At 39.7% G+C, this 21,963-nt stretch overlaps 2 protein-coding genes across 2 annotated transcripts in view; both read left to right on the forward strand.

The window, feature by feature from the left end:
• Positions 1 to 11,005, forward strand: part of LOC116286653 (uncharacterized) — a 33,158-nt gene extending 22,153 nt beyond the window's left edge. The window contains exons 17-20 of the mRNA XM_031693217.2: positions 1,724 to 5,689; positions 5,950 to 6,114; positions 6,771 to 7,076; positions 10,384 to 11,005. Coding sequence (XP_031549077.2) covers positions 1,724 to 5,689; positions 5,950 to 6,114; positions 6,771 to 7,076; positions 10,384 to 10,406 — 4,460 coding nt within the window. The 3' untranslated portion in view covers positions 10,407 to 11,005. The remainder of the gene's footprint in view (positions 1 to 1,723; positions 5,690 to 5,949; positions 6,115 to 6,770; positions 7,077 to 10,383) is intronic.
• A 4,134-nt stretch (positions 11,006 to 15,139) lies between these two features.
• Positions 15,140 to 20,523, forward strand: LOC148905919 (uncharacterized). Its single transcript, XM_089038783.1, has one exon. It carries the CDS (start codon positions 15,446 to 15,448, stop codon positions 20,393 to 20,395), a length of 4,950 nt encoding a protein of 1,649 aa, XP_088894909.1. The 5' UTR covers positions 15,140 to 15,445; the 3' UTR covers positions 20,396 to 20,523.
• Positions 20,524 to 21,963: the final 1,440 nt, after the last annotated feature.

The following is a 21,963-nucleotide window of genomic DNA, read 5'->3' on the forward strand; positions in this document are numbered from 1 at the left end:
ATGTTTTGTTGCATTTGTATTAGAATGTAGGTTTGTCAGGCTTTTTTATAGCGGAGCTCCCGCGCGGGCCAAAGGCCCGCGCGAGCGGAGCACCATACTTAAGAAAAAATGGTAAACCATCGAGTTGATTTTTCATGGCTTGGCTGACGTCACTTCCGTCCGTCCGTCCGTGTACACAACACAGGAATCCCGCTTGATGTCAAAGTAAAACTACTCACTAAATGCGGCTCTCAAATGCACAGGAAAAAATCGCTTTAGGACAAGTTATAGATCAAAAACAATTTAAAAAAAACTTTCATGTAGTCAAAGATGGATCAAGAATTCAGGTGTGTGTTTTTAGCAAACAATCGTATATTATAATTTTTTTTGACAAGCATTTTTCTCGACGAATCGGACAAATCAAAGACTTTCTCTCACAACTTTTTATATTTTCTTAGATAAGCTTAATTTATTTAAATGCTGGAGGAAAAATAACACGGAGAGCATATTACGACAATAAATATTCGTCCTTTATTTGGTTTTGTACATCTTTAACAATTCGGTTGTTTTTAACCAACTATCGTATGTTTTTCGTTCAAGAAAAATTCAGCTTTGTTCGCCTCCTATCGCGGGGTCCCATCGGCAAAACAAAGAAGACTTTCATTCAATAATTTTATATAGATAATTTATTTAATTATTGAATGAAATATAAATTTACACCAAATATTCAGCTGTTTATTAAGCGGTTCGAGCAAGTATGATTATAAAAATGAGCATAAATTTGTGTTGTTGAGAGATGTTATTGTATAGACCTAGACTTTGGCTTTAAAAAGCTAAAAAATATTCAAAAACATTTAAAAACGCCAATTTACTGACAAGAAATTTGTCATTTTGTATTTTGCCTTGCCTTATGCATTAATTTCTATTTTGTCTCAGTTGTTCTTGTCAAGTTTAACTGTAAACTTCGTCTCGTTCTGTAAAAGACGTAATTAAAGTCAGCTTATTTTCTGCTCACCTTAACCAGTTTTCAAGTCTGTTTTTTGGTCTTGATTTGCCCTAAATCTCCAGATTTTCGATTTCAATGAAAGACATCGGAGGTAAATTTCACTAAACTTGATATTGTGTTGGATTATCTGGAGTTATCTTTCGTTTTTTTAATTAAAAGAGATTCAAAGCCTAAAACTGTCGGCCTTGGAAAACTTTGTCGAAGAATCTTCCAAGAACAAAACTAGCCCCTGGGGGTGGTGGTGAGTTGTGTACAAAATTCCTAAGTGGGAGAGTATACTTGCGCAAAGAAAACAAAGTAGTGCATTTCGATTCGATTTCACTGCATGGTTTTTATTATGGGAGAAATTATCTTCATCTCGAATAAAAAAATAATTGAAGATTTTTTTCCCCGATCTTATTTTTACCTTTCAGTTTCATTCAAATTGTTCTCCCTGTGACTTCCGTATCGGGAGCTCCGCTTTTAGGCAGTGCCTAAATATATATATTAGAAAATACATAGGAAATAAGCAAATGAAGGCCTAAACCTCATTTTCGAATAAAAGTTTTGCTTTGGGTTAACACTTTGCCTTCCACTTTCATCCGTCACCTCCACTTCCAAACATGTTAAACTTTCTGAATAACAAGATTTTAGCCTTGTACAACAGCCTTTCTTCAAGAAAATAGTTTTTGGCACTCACCGCTTGAATGCGAAAAGATTCTCTCTTAATTTGATAAAAAAAACTATGTTATTTCTCAGGTGCAAACAAACCAAGGAACTCATACAATCATGGTTGGTTCATTGTTTGGAAGAGGGTTTCTAATCTACTACAAGGAACACCTTTCAACCATGTGGTACATCCGAAGAGAAATCAACCTGTTTTTGTCACATTGGAGAACAAAATACAAGGAGGAAGACAGAGAGAGATCACGAATTTAAAAGAATATAACATCATAACAACCCTACTAAGATTACTTATTCCGCAAATGAAAAGTCTCCTCAAAAACCCCAAACTGATTCTTTTGCTGAAAACAGAAACCTTGGACAAATGGGCAGCCGACATCAACCATGCAGAAACTCTTTCAAGGGATATTCGTAGCGCTATGAGCGGTGATTTAAGTACTAGCCTTAGTCTAAACAAGTTTTCGTCTTTAATAACAAAGCTAAGAAATCGTATACGTAACGTTAAGTCAATTTGCCGAGTTATTGAATCAGAAGTTAAAAGCAGGTCTTTCGGGGATGTTCCTTTGATAGTGAACCAAGCAAAGAATTTGAAAGATGATATTCCGAAGATCCCCAGTGTTCGCTGGAAGCGTTCTGCGATGATAGTGAATTTCAGAAAATTTAGTCTTCTTTTTAAAGGCAAAATGTGCTCAAAAAAGACTTGTTTTGATGACGTCAAGATAATCCTTGAAAGCACTTCTCCAAAGATTCTGGATATCAATGTCGACCATCACCAAGAAAAATATAACCTTAGTTTTGTTGTTGAAGGAAAATTGACCCAACCTCTTACATTAGGTTCTGTTGCGGCGTTGGAAAAAGATGATCGTGTCTTCTTAGAAATTTACAATGACACAAAAGCAAGTAGACTGTCTTTCAACCCGAAAGTCAATCTATTAGGGATACAAAAAGTGGTTACTGCAGTGGTAAAACATGATATTTTATCGTTCCAAACATCAGGCCTCATGTTTGGCAAACATCAGGCCTCGATTAACGTAAGTGCTAAAACAGAATATCATGACTGGTCTTTAATCCAATACCGCTTACAGGGAAGAATGGACTTGAACTCTAGACTGCTGCAAAGTCTTCAGAAGAAAATTAATAATCATGCTAGAGAGGTTGCAAAAAAAGCAACCCTACGAATTAAGAATGCGGAGAGCGAAGCAAAAAAGAACAACGACAACCTTCGAAACTTCACCGAATTGTTGCGACAGAAGTTTATAACATACGAAGACCTGAAGCAGAAAAATGGAAGTCAATTCGCGCTTTTGAATGCAAACAGGATGAGTTATAAGATGTTAAAAGATGAAATTTATTCAGGTCTTTCTGAAGATGACGAGGAGCGTGCTAGACAAAGATGCCCACTAATGGAATGTGGGAAAATATGCTCCATGATTAATGTTTGCAGCTATGAGAGGAAAAAACGTAATATTACTTACGATGAACCCAATTGCTTAGCAAAAGAAAAAACGATCGAAAGGGAAAAAATATTACAAGAAAGTGCAAATACTTTTTACGTCAAGCCAACTTTTGTGACCCAGTACACTGGAAATTGTGGGTCTGGAGGATTTTTTACAACAATAGCAGACGCAATTACTGGATGTGACAGAACTTATGCAGCGGTACGAGGAGAAGATGAAAAGGTCCCATATACAAGAGTTTGGCTTTCTAGAGTAACAGAGAAGATACCTGTAAAAGTATTTGATTGCTCAAATCCAGTCTCGAAAATTAAGGTCGTAGATAGCTATGAATTCTCCTGTGAGAAAACAAAGTGTGTAAAGGTCATGAATTCAACATGCTTTGCAAAAAAACTGGAATCTTGTAAAATTTACAATAATCAAAATTCCGAAAAGCCGCTATCACAGTATGAGAAATTCAAAAACGAACAGTTTAAAAATCTAAGTCGACTTGCAATTTTACGAGACATCGCATACATTAACCTGAAAAAAACACAAGCTAAACTTGATAAATCGAAGAAAGAACTTGACATAACCAGAGCGCAAAAAAAGCAATTGGAGAATGCTAAAAATGAACTAGATTCTGCAGTTACAGAAATAAAAAGCATCCCAGATGTCATTCTTGGTTTGAGAGTGTCAAGAATTCTTGAAAAACACCGTGATAAAAAAATACTACTGAGCGTGGCAGATTTAACATTTGATGAGACAATTACCGATGACCAAGCGAATCTAAAAAATCAAATGCCAATGACCATGACAGTGAAACCAATAGATGGAAAACAAAGGAAGTTGTCAGTTGTATTTGATTTCGACAAGGAAGATATTTCAATTTACAGAGTAATTAAACAATTCATAAGAGAATTGTACGAGAAGAAAAGAGATGCGACCAGGAAGAAAAGATCCATTCCCGATAAGTTTTTGAACAAATTTATTACAACTGCTGAAAACCAAGTCGACATGCAAAATGTATGGAATAATCATCGTCGTTGTCTGAAATCAAGGAATGCAAATCTTTTTTATACAGATGTTTTCAAGTCTCTTGACCAACTTATTCATGTTAGAAAACAAGCTGAACAATCCAACAAAGACAACGTCAATAAACTCGTTTCACTGTACAAGACCTTTGAAAAAATTACGACTGTAAAAGCTAAAGGAAAAGGAAATGATAATTCGAAAACTGTACTGAAGTCATACTTGGAGTACTTTACATTACTTATAAACGAGAAACAGAATTTTACGAAGTCTTGGGAAGATGTTTTAGTTATTTGGAAAACCTTTCTGGAAGGGCTTACCAAAGAGAGATCCTTTTCAGAATGCGCGGGCTTCCAAGATTGCCTAGTCAGCATTGCTGAAGATTTGAATGATCTTTATCTCTATGAAAGTGATTTTTTTAGGGCTAATGAAATCAGAGGAAATATATCTTATGTCAAGGACAGTATCGTTGATCTGATCTCTAGAGACTTCACGTCGAACGATTTTAAAACTAAAGTACTAGATCTCAAATCCCACTTACACCATACAGAAGACACTAATGTCCTTTGTGGAAGAAAACCAGAAATTACCCTTGTATCAAGTAGGTCTAAAGTGGTGGTAGAGAACGAGACTGTGACTCTGTTCTGTAATGCTACTAGCGATACAAAAGTGACTTACCAGTGGAAACACAACAATGAATCACTTATCCAATCAGAGAATGGTTTGTTGACTATACGAAAGGTTAATACAAGTCACGCAGGCTCCTACAAGTGCAAGGCGATCAACAGAAAAGGTTTCGCTACATCCAATGTGACCATTATTTCTGTAAAAAGCAAGCCAAAGATAACAGAGCATCCCAATGACACTAACGTGTATACAAAAGATGGGAAGGGGTTTTTGTTAGTATGCAATGCAACAGGCGACCCTGAGCCTGATATCGAATGGTTCTTCATTTCTCAGTATCCAAACAGCTCAGAAATCAAGATCTATAATGATAATGGAACTTTCTTGTATTACAAAAACCCCACCACAAATTTCTCTGGATATTATTATTGTATTGCCCGCAACACTTATGGACGGGCAGAGAGTAAAAGAGCTAGGGTTTGGGTCCTAGACAGTTCTCCAGGACAACCAAGAATTGAAGTTAAAATGAATATTACTAAAGCATGCAATAAGCAAAATATTTCGTTGGACTGTTCGAAATACCGCAGGGAAAATATTCATCAAACATTGGCTTCTTTACTGAATTGTTCATTATCTCAGATTGAAAACACAAGTTATGTTTCAGATGGCTATGGAAATTCTACTGTAAGTTTTCTATACATCAGCTACAAACCCATCATCGAAAAAATCGATCGCGATCACTCAATCGAACCAGTCTTTGAAACGCTTTTGGATTCATTTGCCAGAAAGCGAAAACAGCTCGTAGAAGAGTTACAACTGCTATACCATAGAATGAAGAATGAGACTACTTCTTTAGAAGAAGAAATTATTGACCCAGAAAGTCTACTTGTGCGAGGTGCTCCCCCTGGTTGTCCTAGAAAACAAGAACCTCATTCTAATGGATTTATGTGTGGTAAGTCAGCCAGTTCCTAGTCCAATTGTCCATGTCTTTGCTAATTAAACTAGGAAAATCATATGTTTTTCGAGAAGGGATCATTTGATCTTCATGATGTTGCAACAAATATCTTATAACACCCCTCCCCCCAGGCGTTAAACAATGACCTGTCCCTAAGTGGCCGTTGTACCATTGGTATTTAGAAAAATCTTCTCTAAATATATAACAAGAGACACAATTTATCTTAACTTAAAGTTTTATTCTTTTGAATATTGCAGTTAATTGCCCACCTGGATCATACAGAAGTAGTAATGGTCGTTGTATGTCTTGTCCACTCCAAACGTATCAGTATAAACAAGGACAAACTGAGTGCATGCATTGTGAAGATGGATCACAAACAGAAACTTTAGGGACAATAAGTCCAAAAGAATGTTTTAAGATTCGTAAGTATTCACTCGACACACCTTCTTGCAATAGCGCAGCGCAGCCGTGACGTCATAAAAGCGAAGACAAAGGCGAAATTCGGACAAACAAACTTACAAGTTTACTTTCAGCAGATAACTTTCACAGCCGATCGCAGTTGATCTTAGTTTACATGGGTTATTATTGTAACTAAGTAAAAATAATAAAATCGGTTCGTACAATCCTCGTAGCGGTTAAACAGAGCGCAATGTTTGTCCGAATCTTTAAGCTATTATTAGAATCAGCGCGCTGCGCTATTAAGATGAGACGTAATGCTGAACTAGCCGTATACTTTGTGATAGATGCAAACAGTTTATAGGCGGCTGGGCAATTTTAAAAGTGACTGTGGTGGTTGGGATTAAAAATAGCTCGTGCCGAATAGCAATGAATTAAGCAGACAAACAGCTGTCTACTTTTTAGAATCTGGCGAAAGATTAAACTTATTCTTAACAGAGGTCCTTTTAAAACCCCACTCGGAAAATCGATTACGTAATTAAGTTAATAGAACAAAGATGAATGGTGCGCACGGGAATCACGATTACATAACTTTGCATAATTTTCGCAACGAAACACCTTCCAGTAAATCAAAATTTATACTAGGTTTTGCTTTTGATTTGAATTTGTTTTGGCTTTTTAGTACCTGATGCGGCGCCAGTCATCACACACTGCATCCCCTTAAGTTATGACAGCGCAAGGATCACGTGGTCACCGATACCTGAAAACAAACGAAACGGAATTATCCGGGGCTACAAAATCTACTTCAAAGCAGGCGTTGGAGAGAAATGGCAGAAATGGCAAGTGCAGACAACAAAGTCAGTTAGCGTGACCAGCTATGATATCACTGGACTGAAGCCATCTACATGGTATTGCTTCAAGATGTCTGCTTTTACAAGTAAAGGAGAGTATCGGTTTTGGAAAGAGTCCGAGTGCTGGATGATAAAAAGTAAGTAAATTCTATGCTTCTTGTACTATACATAACATTTCTTCTTCAGCAGTCCATCTGTTTCGATAATGACTGTGTTTTGAGTTTTTGAGTTTATCTTTGGCATGCGAGTACTTTCCTCCGCGCGACAAAATTGCACATAGGGCCTTCTGGCAGGCGCGTTAGTGGGCCACAAGGACCGCGTTGGATTGTCTGTGTCGTCCGTATCAATGGTAGTATCTGTCAGCAGACTGGTCTGGCATGGAAAGTTTGCGTTCGTGGGCTTTCGCATATATACAAGTATATATACAAGTATATATACAAGTATATATACAAGTATATATACAAGTATATATACATAAAAATATAGTACAGTATATAATATAATATACTTGTATACATATATATATTTGTGTGTATATAGTAAAGATTGGATTAAAGACGAAACATGTTCACTGTAACTCCGAGTTTCGTGCTTACGCACTCATCAGACAGACTTTAATGAAACATATTCCTATTACTGTGATATTTATATACAAGAGGTGTAATGATTATTTACAAAAGAAGTATTGTTCGGAAAGGAGTTAATTAGCTAGGCCTGGATTTCTATTGTTCATCAGATAGAACTTGTTTTCATGTCGGCATTTGGAGATCAATTCGGATCGCTTGTTTAAAAGAGTGTCGCTGTTTGCTTTGATGATAAGTAGCTTTTCTGTTAAGCACAGGTCACACCTCTTAGAAATGTTGCTGTATGGTCTGGCTGAAGTGATGATTGTCCACGTAATGATATAAAGAAGATCAACAACTCCACGAAAGCATTCATCCCAGCCGACAAAACAACCAACTACTACGAACTCGACAAGAATATACACGATAAACTTCTCACAAACAGCATAACATCGACTTACAAGAAAGCGAACGAAAACACTATTCACACCATCAACTACGAAGCACAGAATATTGCAACCGAACTCAACATTCAAGACAGAACAGAAAGCATGGCAGAACGACAGGCATTCATAACCTTAAAAGACCACAAAGACAACTTCCAGAACAATCCCACCTGCAGACTTATCAACCCAGCAAAAAGTGAAATTGGCCGTATAAGCAAACAGATCCTCGACAATATTAACACAACTATAAGAAATAAAACTACGCTAAACCAATTGAAAAACTCTTCGTCCGTAATCAACTGGTTCTCCAACATACCCAACAAGCACCAACATACATTCGCTATCTTCGACATTGAAAACTTCTACCCTTCCATCACAGAGAAACTTCTAACAGACGCATTGTCCTTCGCCAAGAAATACTGCACAATCACGGCCAGAGACATTGACATTATTATGCACACCCGCAAATCACTACTATTCAACAACGGCACTCCCTGGATCAAGAAGAAAGGCAATATGTTCGATGTTACCATGGGGAGCTACGATGGCGCGGAAATCTGTGAGCTAGTCGGTCTATTCATCCTCAACAAACTATGCGCTAAATACGGGAAGGACTACATAGGACTATACAGAGACGATGGACTTGCTGTTTTCATGAATACATCAGGACCACAAGCAGACAGAATCAGAAAGGACATAACGAAACTATTCAAGCACCACGGCCTTAACATCACCATACAGACGAACCTGAAAATAGTTAACTTCCTTGACGTAACCTTTGACCTGGCAAACGAAACGTACTGCCCCTACAGAAAGCCTAACGACCAGCCATTATACATCAACACAAAGTCGAATCATCCGCCCAACATAATCAAACAACTACCAGACGCCATCAACCGTAGAATATCCAACATATCCTGCAACAAGACCGAATTCGACAAAGCCAAACCCATCTATGAACATGCCCTGAATTCCAGCGGATATACCAAAACCCTGACCTACAACAACCATAAATCATCTACACATTCAAAAAGAAACAGACAACGGAACATCATCTGGTACAACCCTCCATACAGCAAGAATGTACAAACCAACGTCGGAAGCATCTTCCTGAAGCTCATACACAAACACTTTCCCAAGCACCACAGATTTCACCGGATCTTCAATAAGAATAATATCAAAGTGAGCTACAGCTGCATGGAAAACATGAAAACCACCATTACCAAACACAACAAGAAAATCTTCAACACCGATACCGATCCCGCCACCACCTCTGAGAAAACATGCAACTGCCGTAAAAAAGATCAATGCCCTCTAAACAACAACTGCCTCTCCTCCAGCATCATCTACAACGTTCATGTCACAACAAACGAGGACACTACTGGGAAAAACTACATTGGCCTGACAGAAGGAACATTCAAACAACGATACACTCAGCACAAACTATCTCTGCGAAATAGAAAATACGCTAACAGCACCGAACTTTCTAAATACATCTGGGACCTAAAAGATAACAACAAAGACTACAACATAGAATGGACAATCATCACTTCAGCCAGACCATACAGCAACATTTCTAAGAGGTGTGACCTGTGCTTAACAGAAAAGCTACTTATCATCAAAGCAAACAGCGACACTCTTTTAAACAAGCGATCCGAATTGATCTCCAAATGCCGACATGAAAACAAGTTCTATCTGATGAACAATAGAAATCCAGGCCTAGCTAATTAACTCCTTTCCGAACAATACTTCTTTTGTAAATAATCACTACACCTCTTGTATATAAATATCACAGTAATAGGAATATGTTTCATTAAAGTCTGTCTGATGAGTGCGTAAGCACGAAACTCGGAGTTACAGTGAACATGTCTCGTCTTTAATCCAATCTTTACTATATATCTATTGCTCTGCATCCCTACGCATCGAGCACTGTTTCAACAGTATAGACCACATTACATACTTTGTTATATTTGTGTGTGTGTATATATATATATATATATATATACCGAATCACTATAACTCTGACAGTTAAGCGATATATATACATACATATGTATCCCCCTTTTTGCTATTGTCTTTCCTTGAAAATCCAGGTAAGACAATAGGGAAAATGGGGATATGTATATATGTATATATATCTTAAACACGTCATAGTTTTAGGGATTCGGTGTGTATATATATATATTCTTTATTATATGTCTTGTATTTTATCCTTTGTTAGGAGCATAGAGACCTTATGTGTTATGCGTCTTTAAGAAATAAATTGTTACTATTTTTATTATTATTATTATTATATAATATTATTATTATATTATTATTATATTATTATATATTGATATCCATACCATATGATATCCATACATACCGAATATGCATGTCATTACATACACCTGGAAATAAAGTTTCTCACAGATAATTATTTGTATATATTCCAGCACCATCAGGATCAAAAGGTTGAGTGAAAAAAGAGCAAGAAACTAACCGGTAGGAGCTGGTTTAGCAATATCAGTATCAGTATTTTTGGCCAGCCCAGTTCAGTTAAACAAATTAGATAGTTTAAATTAAAATTTGCTTCGAAGTTTGAATACAGCACTTTTTTTTACTACCATGGTGCATGCGCAGATTATATTATATGGACTGTAAAAGGTAAAGCGATTTTCGCACTAAACCTTACTTAGCTTAAAAACGTAAAGAAAAGCGCATGCAATGTATTATAGCAAATATAACTCTTTTTGTTTTCTTGATTTTGATTTTATATGCCTTCAGCTTTCAAATGAAAAGCAAATCAACTCAATCGGATAAGAGTTTAGGTGCTACAAATTAAAATGCTCAAAATCGCTGTCGGTATTTAGGTAGCCTGGAGTAGGTAGGCTTGGCAAAAAAATTCCCGGTTGAGGGCAAGTTAAGTTTCCAACGTTAACATAAAAAGCCTGGTGATTTGCACTTAATAAATAAATGTTTGTAATAGTAACAAAATTTTGTCATTATTATAACAATAATGACAAAATTACAAAAACGTAGATACAAAAAATCATAATACAATAGATACGAGACGAACATTATATTATGTTGTATATGAGTAGAGTTGTTTGTTGGTTCTCTCCTGTGCTTCGAGGGTTTTCCGGGTTCTCCGGTTTTCCTCCCTCCGCAAAAATCAACTCCTAAATTCCAATTCGATCATGGAATGAGGGCCACAGGTTTGTTAGCCACCGGCTATTAAGTGCTACCCTCGTGAAAAAAGGACGATTTTTTTTTTAAAAATTATAAAAAGTTGCCCTTCTTCTTTACTTCCTTGTTTTGTTTTGTTTTGTTTGTTTTTTGTTTTGTTTTTTGTTTTTTGTTTGGTTGGTTGGTTGGTTGGTTTTCTTTTTTCTTTCCGTTTTGTTGTTGTTGTTGTTGTGTGTTTTTTGTTTTTGTTTCTTTTTTTTGGAGACTTTCCGTATAAACAAAAACGAAAATCGAACTATATATTATTGTAATTAGTCGCAATTGCGCAATCCCTTTCTTGTTCTTTTGCAACCATCTCAGCTGGGAGTCACACCCAGTCCTCAAAACCACATATTTTAAAGAGATGAACATCTAGAAAAAAATTTGTAGTCCGCGTGCATTAACACACCACTGAGTTTATTTGGTTGCAAAAGAAAAATAAGAGACCCAAGATAACAACCAGATCCTCACCAAAGCTAAACAATGCACCGATCATGTTTTAATGTAAAACGTTTTCTAATAAACACTAGAGCTAGAAAGAATGACTTTTGGCCGAACGGTTATTCGTAATAATCGTCATCAGAAGCCAGTTTCCTGAATGGATTCTTCCTAATACTTGTACCGAGTGGAAGAATGTTAACCGGAATCAGTCATGCTGGTTTCAATGGCAATTACTTCCCCGCTACGCCACGTGGAGGCTACCGTTCATCGTAGCGGATTTTCCCACTCTGTATAAACCAACAGAGGGGTGTCCAATTGGGGTGTTGTGAAGCCGACAAATCACAAGCAAGCCTTAGAAGAATTCAGGCAAGGTAGTATAGACTGCCTTAAGAAGCAAACACTAAGTTTTCAGGGGATCATCACCATTAGCTGAATACAAGCGGTACCAACTAACAGCGGCAAGGTAGGGGTTACTCCACAACTAACACTCAAAGGCGCACACACACTCGTCGCACGCGCAATCGCAAAGCTTTATTTGTTTCTTTATTTCGTCATTTCTTTGTTCGCAACTGTCTGCCTGATTACAATCATTCTAAACTGTCTAAACCACAAGAACACATGCTGCCGAAACCGAAATAAAACCAAAAAGACCTACTGAAGAAACATAAAGTATCGGAAGTAAAGATCGAAGAAAAAAGTAACTTAAACCTCATGTGTTAATCGAATGGATATATCAGGAAAATATCCAGATAAAACGTCAAAGCAAAGTATCGGAGAAGAAAAAAAGATGTAAAATGATCGAAAGTAAAACATAGCGTGAAAAGTAAAAATATGCCTTATATAAAAAATGCCGGGCCGAAAAAATGCCTAAAAAGCCAATTGTTTAAATGGATGCCGAATAAGAAGATAGTACATATTAAGGTTTAAAGACTCACGGTTTTCTGACCACAACAACATCACCTTACAGACTCGATGACCAGTCTTCATTTCCAAGGACAAACGTAGGGTCTTGTAACCATAATTGATCTGGAACCATAAAGGTGAGTATATTTTTCCATGACGAAGAGATACCAAGGCGTGGTCTGAAGCTAAGGCCCTATAATGAAATAACCCTCTATTTAAAATAATGAACTTGATTAATACGGATATTTATGCCTAGAGTGCAAACGCCAATTATATGAAACAGTATCAGTATCAAATTCATTTTGCACTAAATATTACAAAATGTCGGTTGTACATGTTGTTTCAGTTTATGATTAAATAAGCTATTTGTTACTAGATAATGCTAGATATATAGTAAAGTTTCATGAATTTACTGAGTTTTCGAACTCAACGACGTAAGAAAAGACTTAAAAAATAGATTGAAAATGTCCTTACATGTTAAAGAAATCCACTCCAGAGTCTGCAGGAGATGTCCAAGTCCTGTGTACTCTGCTTTAACCCTGAATAAAGAAGAAAACATGTGTTATTTAGTTGTATAATGACTATAATATTATCAACAAGATGGTATAATCAATAAAGTACTATGAACTTATGAGTTTAGCTAGACTTACATTGAATACTTTATCCTCAAACGACAAGTAGACACTTGAACTTACACACTAAATAATCAGTAAATAATCGTCAGTAAAGAAAAGAAAGAAGCAAAATGAGTGAACGTATATATTTCATCTTGATTGTTGTACTTGTCAGTATTTGAATTCACTTGCAAAGTTAATATATCAGCTGTTCATGATGCTGGGTTTACATTCCAGTTGTCATGGAAATCATATCTTTATTTCAAGGAATATTTCTGCATCTGTATCTAGAATGGTTTGAATCCCTAACTAATAAATCGTTTCAAACCTTTCCACACGTCTCTTCCAATCTACAATTATACTGAAAATACATGTCAGTAAATATTTAAATGATCTTTACACACCAGACAGCATCATATAATCATTCAATTAAATGTAACATAAATGTGAAATGAGTAAGTCAAATATAGGTTTGGTGTTGTCGTTTTGTCATTGTTTTGTGTTGATTGTTTTTAATATTTAAGTTTAACAAAGATTACAATAAGAATTATTTATAATAGTTTTTGATGGAAGTTTAACTTTTAATTTAAGTGCAACCCAAACCTCGTTTACACAGTTATTGTTATATCTTCCTGAAAAAAAATTAATAAAATTCAGTTGTTTTCCTTTAAAAATCTGTCATTCCCATTCGCACTCCAAAAAACGATGATCTCCTTCCTTCTCCCAAAAAAAAATTATTATACGTTATAATCCCATTCCTTTTTTCAAAAAATAAAAAAAATTCTCATTCATTCTCCAGGAAAAAAAGATGTGTTTTAACATGGGTTTGAATCCCATTCGTTCTCCAGAAATAAAAGATGTGTTTTAACATGGGTTAGAATCCCATTCGTTCTCCAGAAATAAAAGATGTGTTTTAACATGGGTTTGAATCCCATTCGTTCTCCAGAAATAAAAGATGTGTTTTAACATGGGTTTGAATCCCATTCGTTCTCCAAATATAAAAGATGTGTTTTAACATGGGTTAGAATCCCATTCGTTCTCCAGAAATAAAAGATGCGTTTTAACATGGGTTAGAATCCCATTCGTTCTCCAGAAATAAAAGATGTGTTATAACATGGGTTTGAATCCCATTCGTTCTCCAGAAATAAACGATGTGTTTTAACATGGGTTTGAATCCCATTCGTTCTTCAGAAATAAACGATGTGTTTTAACATGGGTTTGAATCCCATTCGTTCTTCAGAAATAAACGATGTGTTTTAACATGGTTTTGAATCCCATTCGTTCTCCAGAAATAAAAGATGTGTTCTAACATGGGTTTGAATCCCATTCGTTCTTCAGAAATAAACGATGTGTTCTAACATGGGTTTGAATCCCATTCGTTCTCCAGAAATAAACGATGTGTTTTAACATGGGTTTGAATCCCATTCGTTCTCCAAATATAAAAGATGTGTTATAACATGGGTTTGAATCCCATTCGTTCTTCAGAAATAAACGATGTGTTCTAACATGGGTTTGAATCCCATTCGTTCTTCAGAAATAAAAGATGTGTTCTAACATGGGTTTGAATCCCATTCGTTCTCCAGAAATAAAAGAAGAGTTTTAACATGGGTTTGAATCCCATTCGTTCTCCAGAAATAAAAGATGTGTTTTAACATGGGTTTTGAATCCCATTCGTTCTTCAGAAATAAAAGATGTGTTTTAACATGGGTTTGAATCCCATTCGTTCTTCAGAAATAAACGATGTGTTTTAACATGGGTTTGAATCCCATTCGTTCTTCAGAAATAAAAGATGTGTTTTAACATGGGTTTGAATCCCATTCGTTCTTCAGAAATAAACGATGTGTTCTAACATGGGTTTGAATCCCATTCGTTCTCCAGAAATAAAAGATGTGTTTTAACATGGGTTTGAATCCCATTCGTTCTTCAGAAATAAAAGATGTGTTTTAACATGGGTTTGAATCCCATTCGTTCTTCAGAAATAAAAGACGCCAGCGAGCCCGTTGTGCCCGCGGACATTTGTGCCTGTCATGCGCGCGCGCCCGCGCCAGTGACGCCTGTTCATTACTGTTGTTATTGGTCGGCCATCTTGCGACTACGTTTCATTATTAAAGCTTGTTCATTCGTTTACGTCGTTCGTCGTGTTTACTGGCGTGGTGGCAGCGATTAAAGGACCCACGAACAACAGTATAAATACAACGATCAATAGCAGAAGTCTCGTAACGAGCCAACCTGTACGGTGGTTGGAAAACGAACAGCAAGAAACGTACACAAGAGCTTACGAAACACATTCACACGGCCTCATCAACAATCACCCAAACCATCGACTCCAAAAATGACTTCAACAAGAGCACCAAAACAATGGACACTGACTAAAAACGAGACAATCACTTCCTTCGAAGCATGGAGACAAAACCTACAGTATACATTATCTCTCGACGTAAATTTCGCATCCTTCCTTGGTGATACCGTGACGTGGCTAAAGAAATCTCGAGGCCCTCTAAGAGGCTTTACTGATGACGGTGAAGCAGTCCCTGTCGCTAGACGTCGAACAGCACAGCAAAAGTGTACCCATCTGGAGTTGATGCTTGGCCAAATCGCTAATTATTGCCCAGTTATCTCTAGAAATTCAATTGTCAAGAACTCAACATCTATCAACTCCATCTGGCAAATGATTCGCATGCATTATGGGTTCCAGTCCACCGGAGCACACTTTATCGACTTTAATAACATTAAACTGGAACATGACGAACGCCCAGAAGACCTCTTTCAACGACTGATGTCCTTCGTCGAAGACAATCTCCTCATCGCTAATGGCAATATCACCCACCATGGCGAGATTATAACCGCCGACGAGGAATCAACACCCAGTCTTGAAAATATGATCGTTCTCACCTGGCTTAGACTAATCCACCCGGACTTACCAAACCTCGTAAAACAACGATATGGCACGGAACTTCGCTCCAGAACCCTCGCATCGATAAAACCAGAAATCTCCCAAGCGTTGGACTCACTGCTTGACGAACTACGCACAGCCGCTGATTCCAAGATACTACGCGCTACAGCGTCAAAATTTAGATTCCCTGCCTCACGTGAACCAAACAAATTGCCAAACAGTCGCCGCCCAACGACTTCCAGACGCCCCAGGTCATGCCCACTATGCAAAGAAGCAGGCCGCGCAGATCAACAGCATTTCCTAAGTAAGTGCCCTTACTTACCTCCTGAGGACAGACTCTTCCTCGCCAAGACTCGCTCGACAACCAACTATGAAGAGGAAGTAGAAGAAGACGACGATAACCTAGATCTGTACGCACCTGATCAAGTTGACAGTGAAGCGTCAGCCCTTCCGTCCGCACGTTCCATCTCCCGAAGGGTCAGCACCAGAAGGTCACCCCTACTCAACGCCTTCTATCGACAACACCCAGTGAGACTGACCCTCGACACCGGCGCCGAAACCAGCATGATTAAAGCGTCCGTTGCCCAGACACTTGGTCTTACCGTCGAAAAGTCTTCCCAACAAGCATTGCAAGCCGATGGTACGACACCGCTGACCGTTATTGGCGAAGTACACGTCCTGCTCTCTCGTTCCAACAAGAAACTCGCGCTCGACGCCCTCGTAGTAGAGGACATAGATGTTGACATACTCGCTGGAATACCCTTCCTCATCGCGAACGACATCTCAGTTCGCCCAGCCACTCAACAGATAACTATACAAGGCTCCGAAACCATCTTGTACCACACCGATGAAAAACACAGCACTCAGGCTCACACCATACGCCACGCCACGTCGTATGTGTTACGTTCATCGTCGCCCACCACCGTTATCTGGCCTGGAGATTACCTAGAAGTTGACGTCCCCCCCGAGCTGGGAACTGACAACACTATCGCCATTGAACCCCGTAGTGATACGTCCCAACTCAAACGCCCTCCACCCAGCGAAAACCCATGGCCCCAACCACGAGTCATAGATACAGTCGGAGGTAAAGTGCGAATTACCAACACGTCCGACGAACCATACACCGTCCGACGCCACGACCACATCTGCTGGGCCCGCCCAACCGTCCCAGCGACTCCTCCCGAAGCGGCTCCACCCTCAACACTCCCCGTTACAGAAGTAAAGCCTACCCCGCCGTCCTCAGGCAGCGTAAGTCTAGATCCAGACAAGCTACTTACAAGTTCCATGCGTGACCAATTCCAGAAGGTCCTACAGAAATACGACAACGTCTTCAAACCGGACATTCCAGGGTACAACGGAGCAGCGGGCCATATAGAAGCCCGCGTAAACATGGGACCGGTACAGCCGCCCCAACGTAAAGGGCGCCTTCCTCAATACTCTCGAAACCAACTAATAGAGCTGCAAGAGAAGTTTGACGAACTGGAAAGAGACCAAGTCTTCCAAAAACCCGAAGATATCGACGTGGCAGTAGAATACCTGAACCCCTCCTTCCTCATAAAGAAACCCTCTGGCGGTCATCGCCTCGTCACTGCCTTTGCAGACGTGGGACGGTACAGCAAACCCCAACCATCACTCATGCCAGACGTTGACTCCACACTACGCACCATTGCACCATGGAAGTTCCTGATAAAGTCTGATCTCAGCCGCGCCTTCTACCAAATACCCCTTGCTAAAGAATCCAGGAAGTACTGCGGCGTAGCCACACCATTTCGTGGCGTACGCGTTTACTGCCGCTCCGCAATGGGAATGCCCGGCTCAGAAACAGCACTCGAAGAGATGATGTGTCGAGTACTTGGTGACTTCATCCAAGAAGGCTGCGTGGCAAAGATAGCAGACGACTTGTACTGCGGAGGAGCAAGCCCCGAAGACCTTCTACCTATCTGGGCACGGGTCCTGGAACAGCTTGACAGGTGCAACCTTAGACTCTCACCAACTAAAACGGTCATCTGTCCAAAGTCCACCACCATATTAGGATGGGTGTGGTCCCAAGGCAAACTATCTGCAAGTCCTCATCGCGTCGCGGTTCTTGCATCTTGTCCTCCTCCAACTACCGTCAAAGGCATGCGCTCTTTTATCGGGTCCTACAAAGTCCTTAGCCGCGTCCTACCAGAGTGTTCCTCCCTAATCGACCCCCTCGAAGGCGCAATCTCGGGTCTCCAGTCACAAGACAAACTTACGTTGAACGAAAGTCTTCTCCACAAGTTTAAAGCTGCTCAGCAGGCCCTCACGTCAACCAAAGCCATCGCTCTACCACGTCCATCCGACTCCTTATGGATCGTAACAGACGGCTCCGTAACCAAACGTGGCCTCGGAGCAACACTATATGTGTCCCGTGAGAACAACCTCTATCTTGCCGGATTTTTCAGCGCAAAACTCCGCAAACACCAAGTCAACTGGCTGCCCTGTGAAATTGAAGCACTGAGTATCGCCGCGGCCGTCAAGCACTTCAGCCCGTTTATAATACAGTCTGAACACCGTACTTGCGTACTCACTGACAGCAAACCATGCGTCCAAGCCATCAATAAACTCTGTCGCGGCGAATTTTCCGCAAGCCCTCGGGTAACATCATTCCTAACTACCGTTAGCCGATATCAAGTCACGTTGCAGCATTTGGCCGGTACGGCTAACCTCCCTTCAGACTTTACGAGCCGCAACGCTCCAGAGTGCCAAGAACCAACATGCCAGGTGTGCAGTTTCATCAAAGAAACAGAAGACTCTGTCGTCCGTGACGTGTCCGTTCAAGACATCATCGACAACACCAAGTCACTTCCATTCACCACGAGATCAGCCTGGCGAGAAATCCAAAACGGATGTCCCGACCTCCGCAGAGTCCATGCCCATCTGAAACAAGGAACTAGACCCTCGAAGAAACTGACTAACATAAAAGACATCAAACGCTATCTAAACGTAACGTCCATCTCCAAAGACGGCATTCTAGTAGTCAAACGCAACCAACCTTTCACCCCCTCATCTGAGGCAATAGTAGTACCACGGTCCGTACTTGATGGTCTTCTCACAGCTCTCCACGTTCGTCTAAACCATCCATCTCGCAACCAGCTTCAGATGGTTGTACTACGCCACTTCTTTGCGTTAGACATGAACAGTGCCCTAACCAGGGTATCCTCGTCATGCCACCCATGTGCCTCCTTACGGAAGTTTCCAAGTTCTCTCGTAAACCAATCATCTGAAGAACCACCCGACGTCGTCGGCATATCCTTCGCTGCTGACGTTATCAAACGACAACGACAAGCAATCTTACTACTCAGAGAGTGTTCGACATCCTACACCAACACTTGTTTAATACAAGACGAAAAGTACGACACCCTGCGCGACGCCCTTACACGCCTCATTGTGGAACTACACCCTTTGGACGGTCCAAGAGCAGTCATTCGAGTAGACCCTGCACCAAGCTTCTTATCTCTTAGCAACAACGACGGTCTAAAACACTTGAACATTTGGCTCGATGTTGGTCGCATAAAGAATAAGAATAAGAACCCAGTCGCCGAAAAGGCTATTCAAGAGCTAGAAGAAGAGCTTCTGCGACAGGAGCCCGGAGGTGGACCCATTACTTCTACTGGCCTCGCACTAGCAACAGCTCGTCTCAACTCTCGCCTACGCCATCAAGGTCTCTCCGCTCGTGAACTATGGACACAGCGCAGTCAATACACCTGTGACCAACTCCCACTATCTGACTACCAGAATATAGTAGCGCAGCACCAGAAGAGGTCCACTAACCATCCCCACAGCGAAAAGTCCAAAGACAAACACGGAGTTGCCGCACCTCAGCCACAGATTCGAGTGGGAGACATAGTTTATTTGATCGCTGACCGCGACAAACTACGTGCTCGTGACCGCTACATCGTTACAGAAGTGAGCGACCCTTGGTGTTACATTAAGAAGTTCACCGGATCCCAACTTCGCGCCACATCATACAAGGTCAAGCTATGTGAGTGCTATGCCGTTCCCGCTCCCCTCGCCTCCTCCCACACTAGTACTCAAGTAATCCACAACGATGCCGACGAAGACTTCGCCACCGTAGACCCAACGTTAGCGTCAGAAGAACCAAGTCCACCAACACCCCCATCGGAACTTATCCGCCCATACGAAGTTGACTTACCAAGCTGGTGTAAACCAAACAATCAAGACAACGCATCGGAAGAAGACACCAACACAACCCCAGAAACAACTGAGCAAGACCCACCACCCTCGCAAGTCACTCTCACCGTCCCACTGCCCATCAACAACGAACTCAGCAGCGAAGAATCCCCCTCGAGACCACAACGAACACGCAAACCCCCAGCCTACCTCAAGGACTACTTCCTATATTGAGACATTATGCGACCTGTAGATGTATGAACCATAATAACTTTGTTATCCAGTTAATTAACAGAAAATAAGGAAGAAGAAGATACTGCGCCAGCGAGCCCGTTGTGCCCGCGGACATTTGTGCCTGTCATGCGCGCGCGCACGCGCCAGTGACGCCTGTTCATTACTGTTGTTATTGGTCGGCCATCTTGCGACTACGTTTCATTATTAAAGCTTGTTCATTCGTTTACGTCGTTCGTCGTGTTTACTGGCGAGATGTGTTATAACATGGGTTAGAATCCCATTCGTTCTCCAAATATAAAAGATGTGTTTTAACATGGGTTTGAATCCCATTCGTTCTCCAGAAATAAACGATGTGTTTTAACATGAGTTTGAATCCCATTCGTTCTTCAGAAATAAACGATGTGTTTTAACATGGGTTTGAATCCCATTCGTTCTTCAGAAATAAACGATGTGTTTTAACATGGGTTAGAATCCCATTCGTTCTTCAGAAATAAACGATGTGTTTTAACATGGGTTTGAATCCCATTCGTTCTTCAGAAATAAACGATGTGTTCTAACATGGGTTTGAATCCCATTCGTTCTTCAGAAATAAACGATGTGTTCTAACATGGGTTTGAATCCCATTCGTTCTTCAGAAATAAAAGATGTGTTTTAACATGGGTTAGAATCCCATTCGTTCTTCAGAAATAAACGATGTGTTTTAACATGGGTTTGAATCCCATTCGTTCTTCAGAAATAAACGATGTGTTTTAACATGGGTTTGAATCCCATTCGTTCTTCAGAAATAAAAGATGTGTTTTAACATGGGTTAGAATCCCATTCGTTCTTCAGAAATAAACGATGTGTTTTAACATGGGTTAGAATCCCATTCGTTCTCCAGAAATAAAAGATGTGTTTTAACATGGGTTTTGAATCCCATTCGTTCTTCAGAAATAAAAGATGTGTTTTAACATGGGTTTGAATCCCATTCGTTCTTCAGAAATAAACGATGTGTTTTAACATGGGTTTGAATCCCATTCGTTCTTCAGAAATAAAAGATGTGTTTTAACATGGGTTTGAATCCCATTCGTTCTTCAGAAATAAACGATGTGTTCTAACATGGGTTTGAATCCCATTCGTTCTCCAGAAATAAAAGATGTGTTTTAACATGGGTTTGAATCCCATTCGTTCTTCAGAAATAAAAGATGTGTTTTAACATGGGTTTGAATCCCATTCGTTCTTCAGAAATAAAAGATGTGTTATAACATGGGTTTGAATCCCATTCGTTCTCCAGAAATAAACGATGTGTTCTAACATGGGTTTGAATCCCATTCGTTCTTCAGAAATAAACGATGTGTTTTAACATGGGTTTGAATCCCATTCGTTCTTCAGAAATAAACGATGTGTTTTAACATGGGTTTGAATCCCATTCGTTCTTCAGAAATAAACGATGTGTTTTAACATGGGTTTGAATCCCATTCGTTCTCCAGAAATAAACGATGTGTTTTAACATGGGTTTGAATCCCATTCGTTCTTCAGAAATAAACGATGTGTTCTAACATGGGTTTGAATCCCATTCGTTCTCCAGA

The sequence above is a fragment of the Actinia tenebrosa genome, unplaced genomic scaffold (genome assembly GCF_029948245.1).
Source record: "Actinia tenebrosa isolate PJP-AT-01 unplaced genomic scaffold, QUT_ActTen_1.0 PGA_scaffold6__47_contigs__length_16458017, whole genome shotgun sequence".
NCBI lineage: Eukaryota > Metazoa > Cnidaria > Anthozoa > Actiniaria > Actiniidae > Actinia > Actinia tenebrosa.

What these genes read in the sequence shown, in the direction of transcription:
- LOC148905919 (XM_089038783.1), top strand. Translation starts at nt 15,446, where the DNA reads ATGACTTCAACAAGAGCACCAAAACAATGGACACTGACTAAAAACGAG.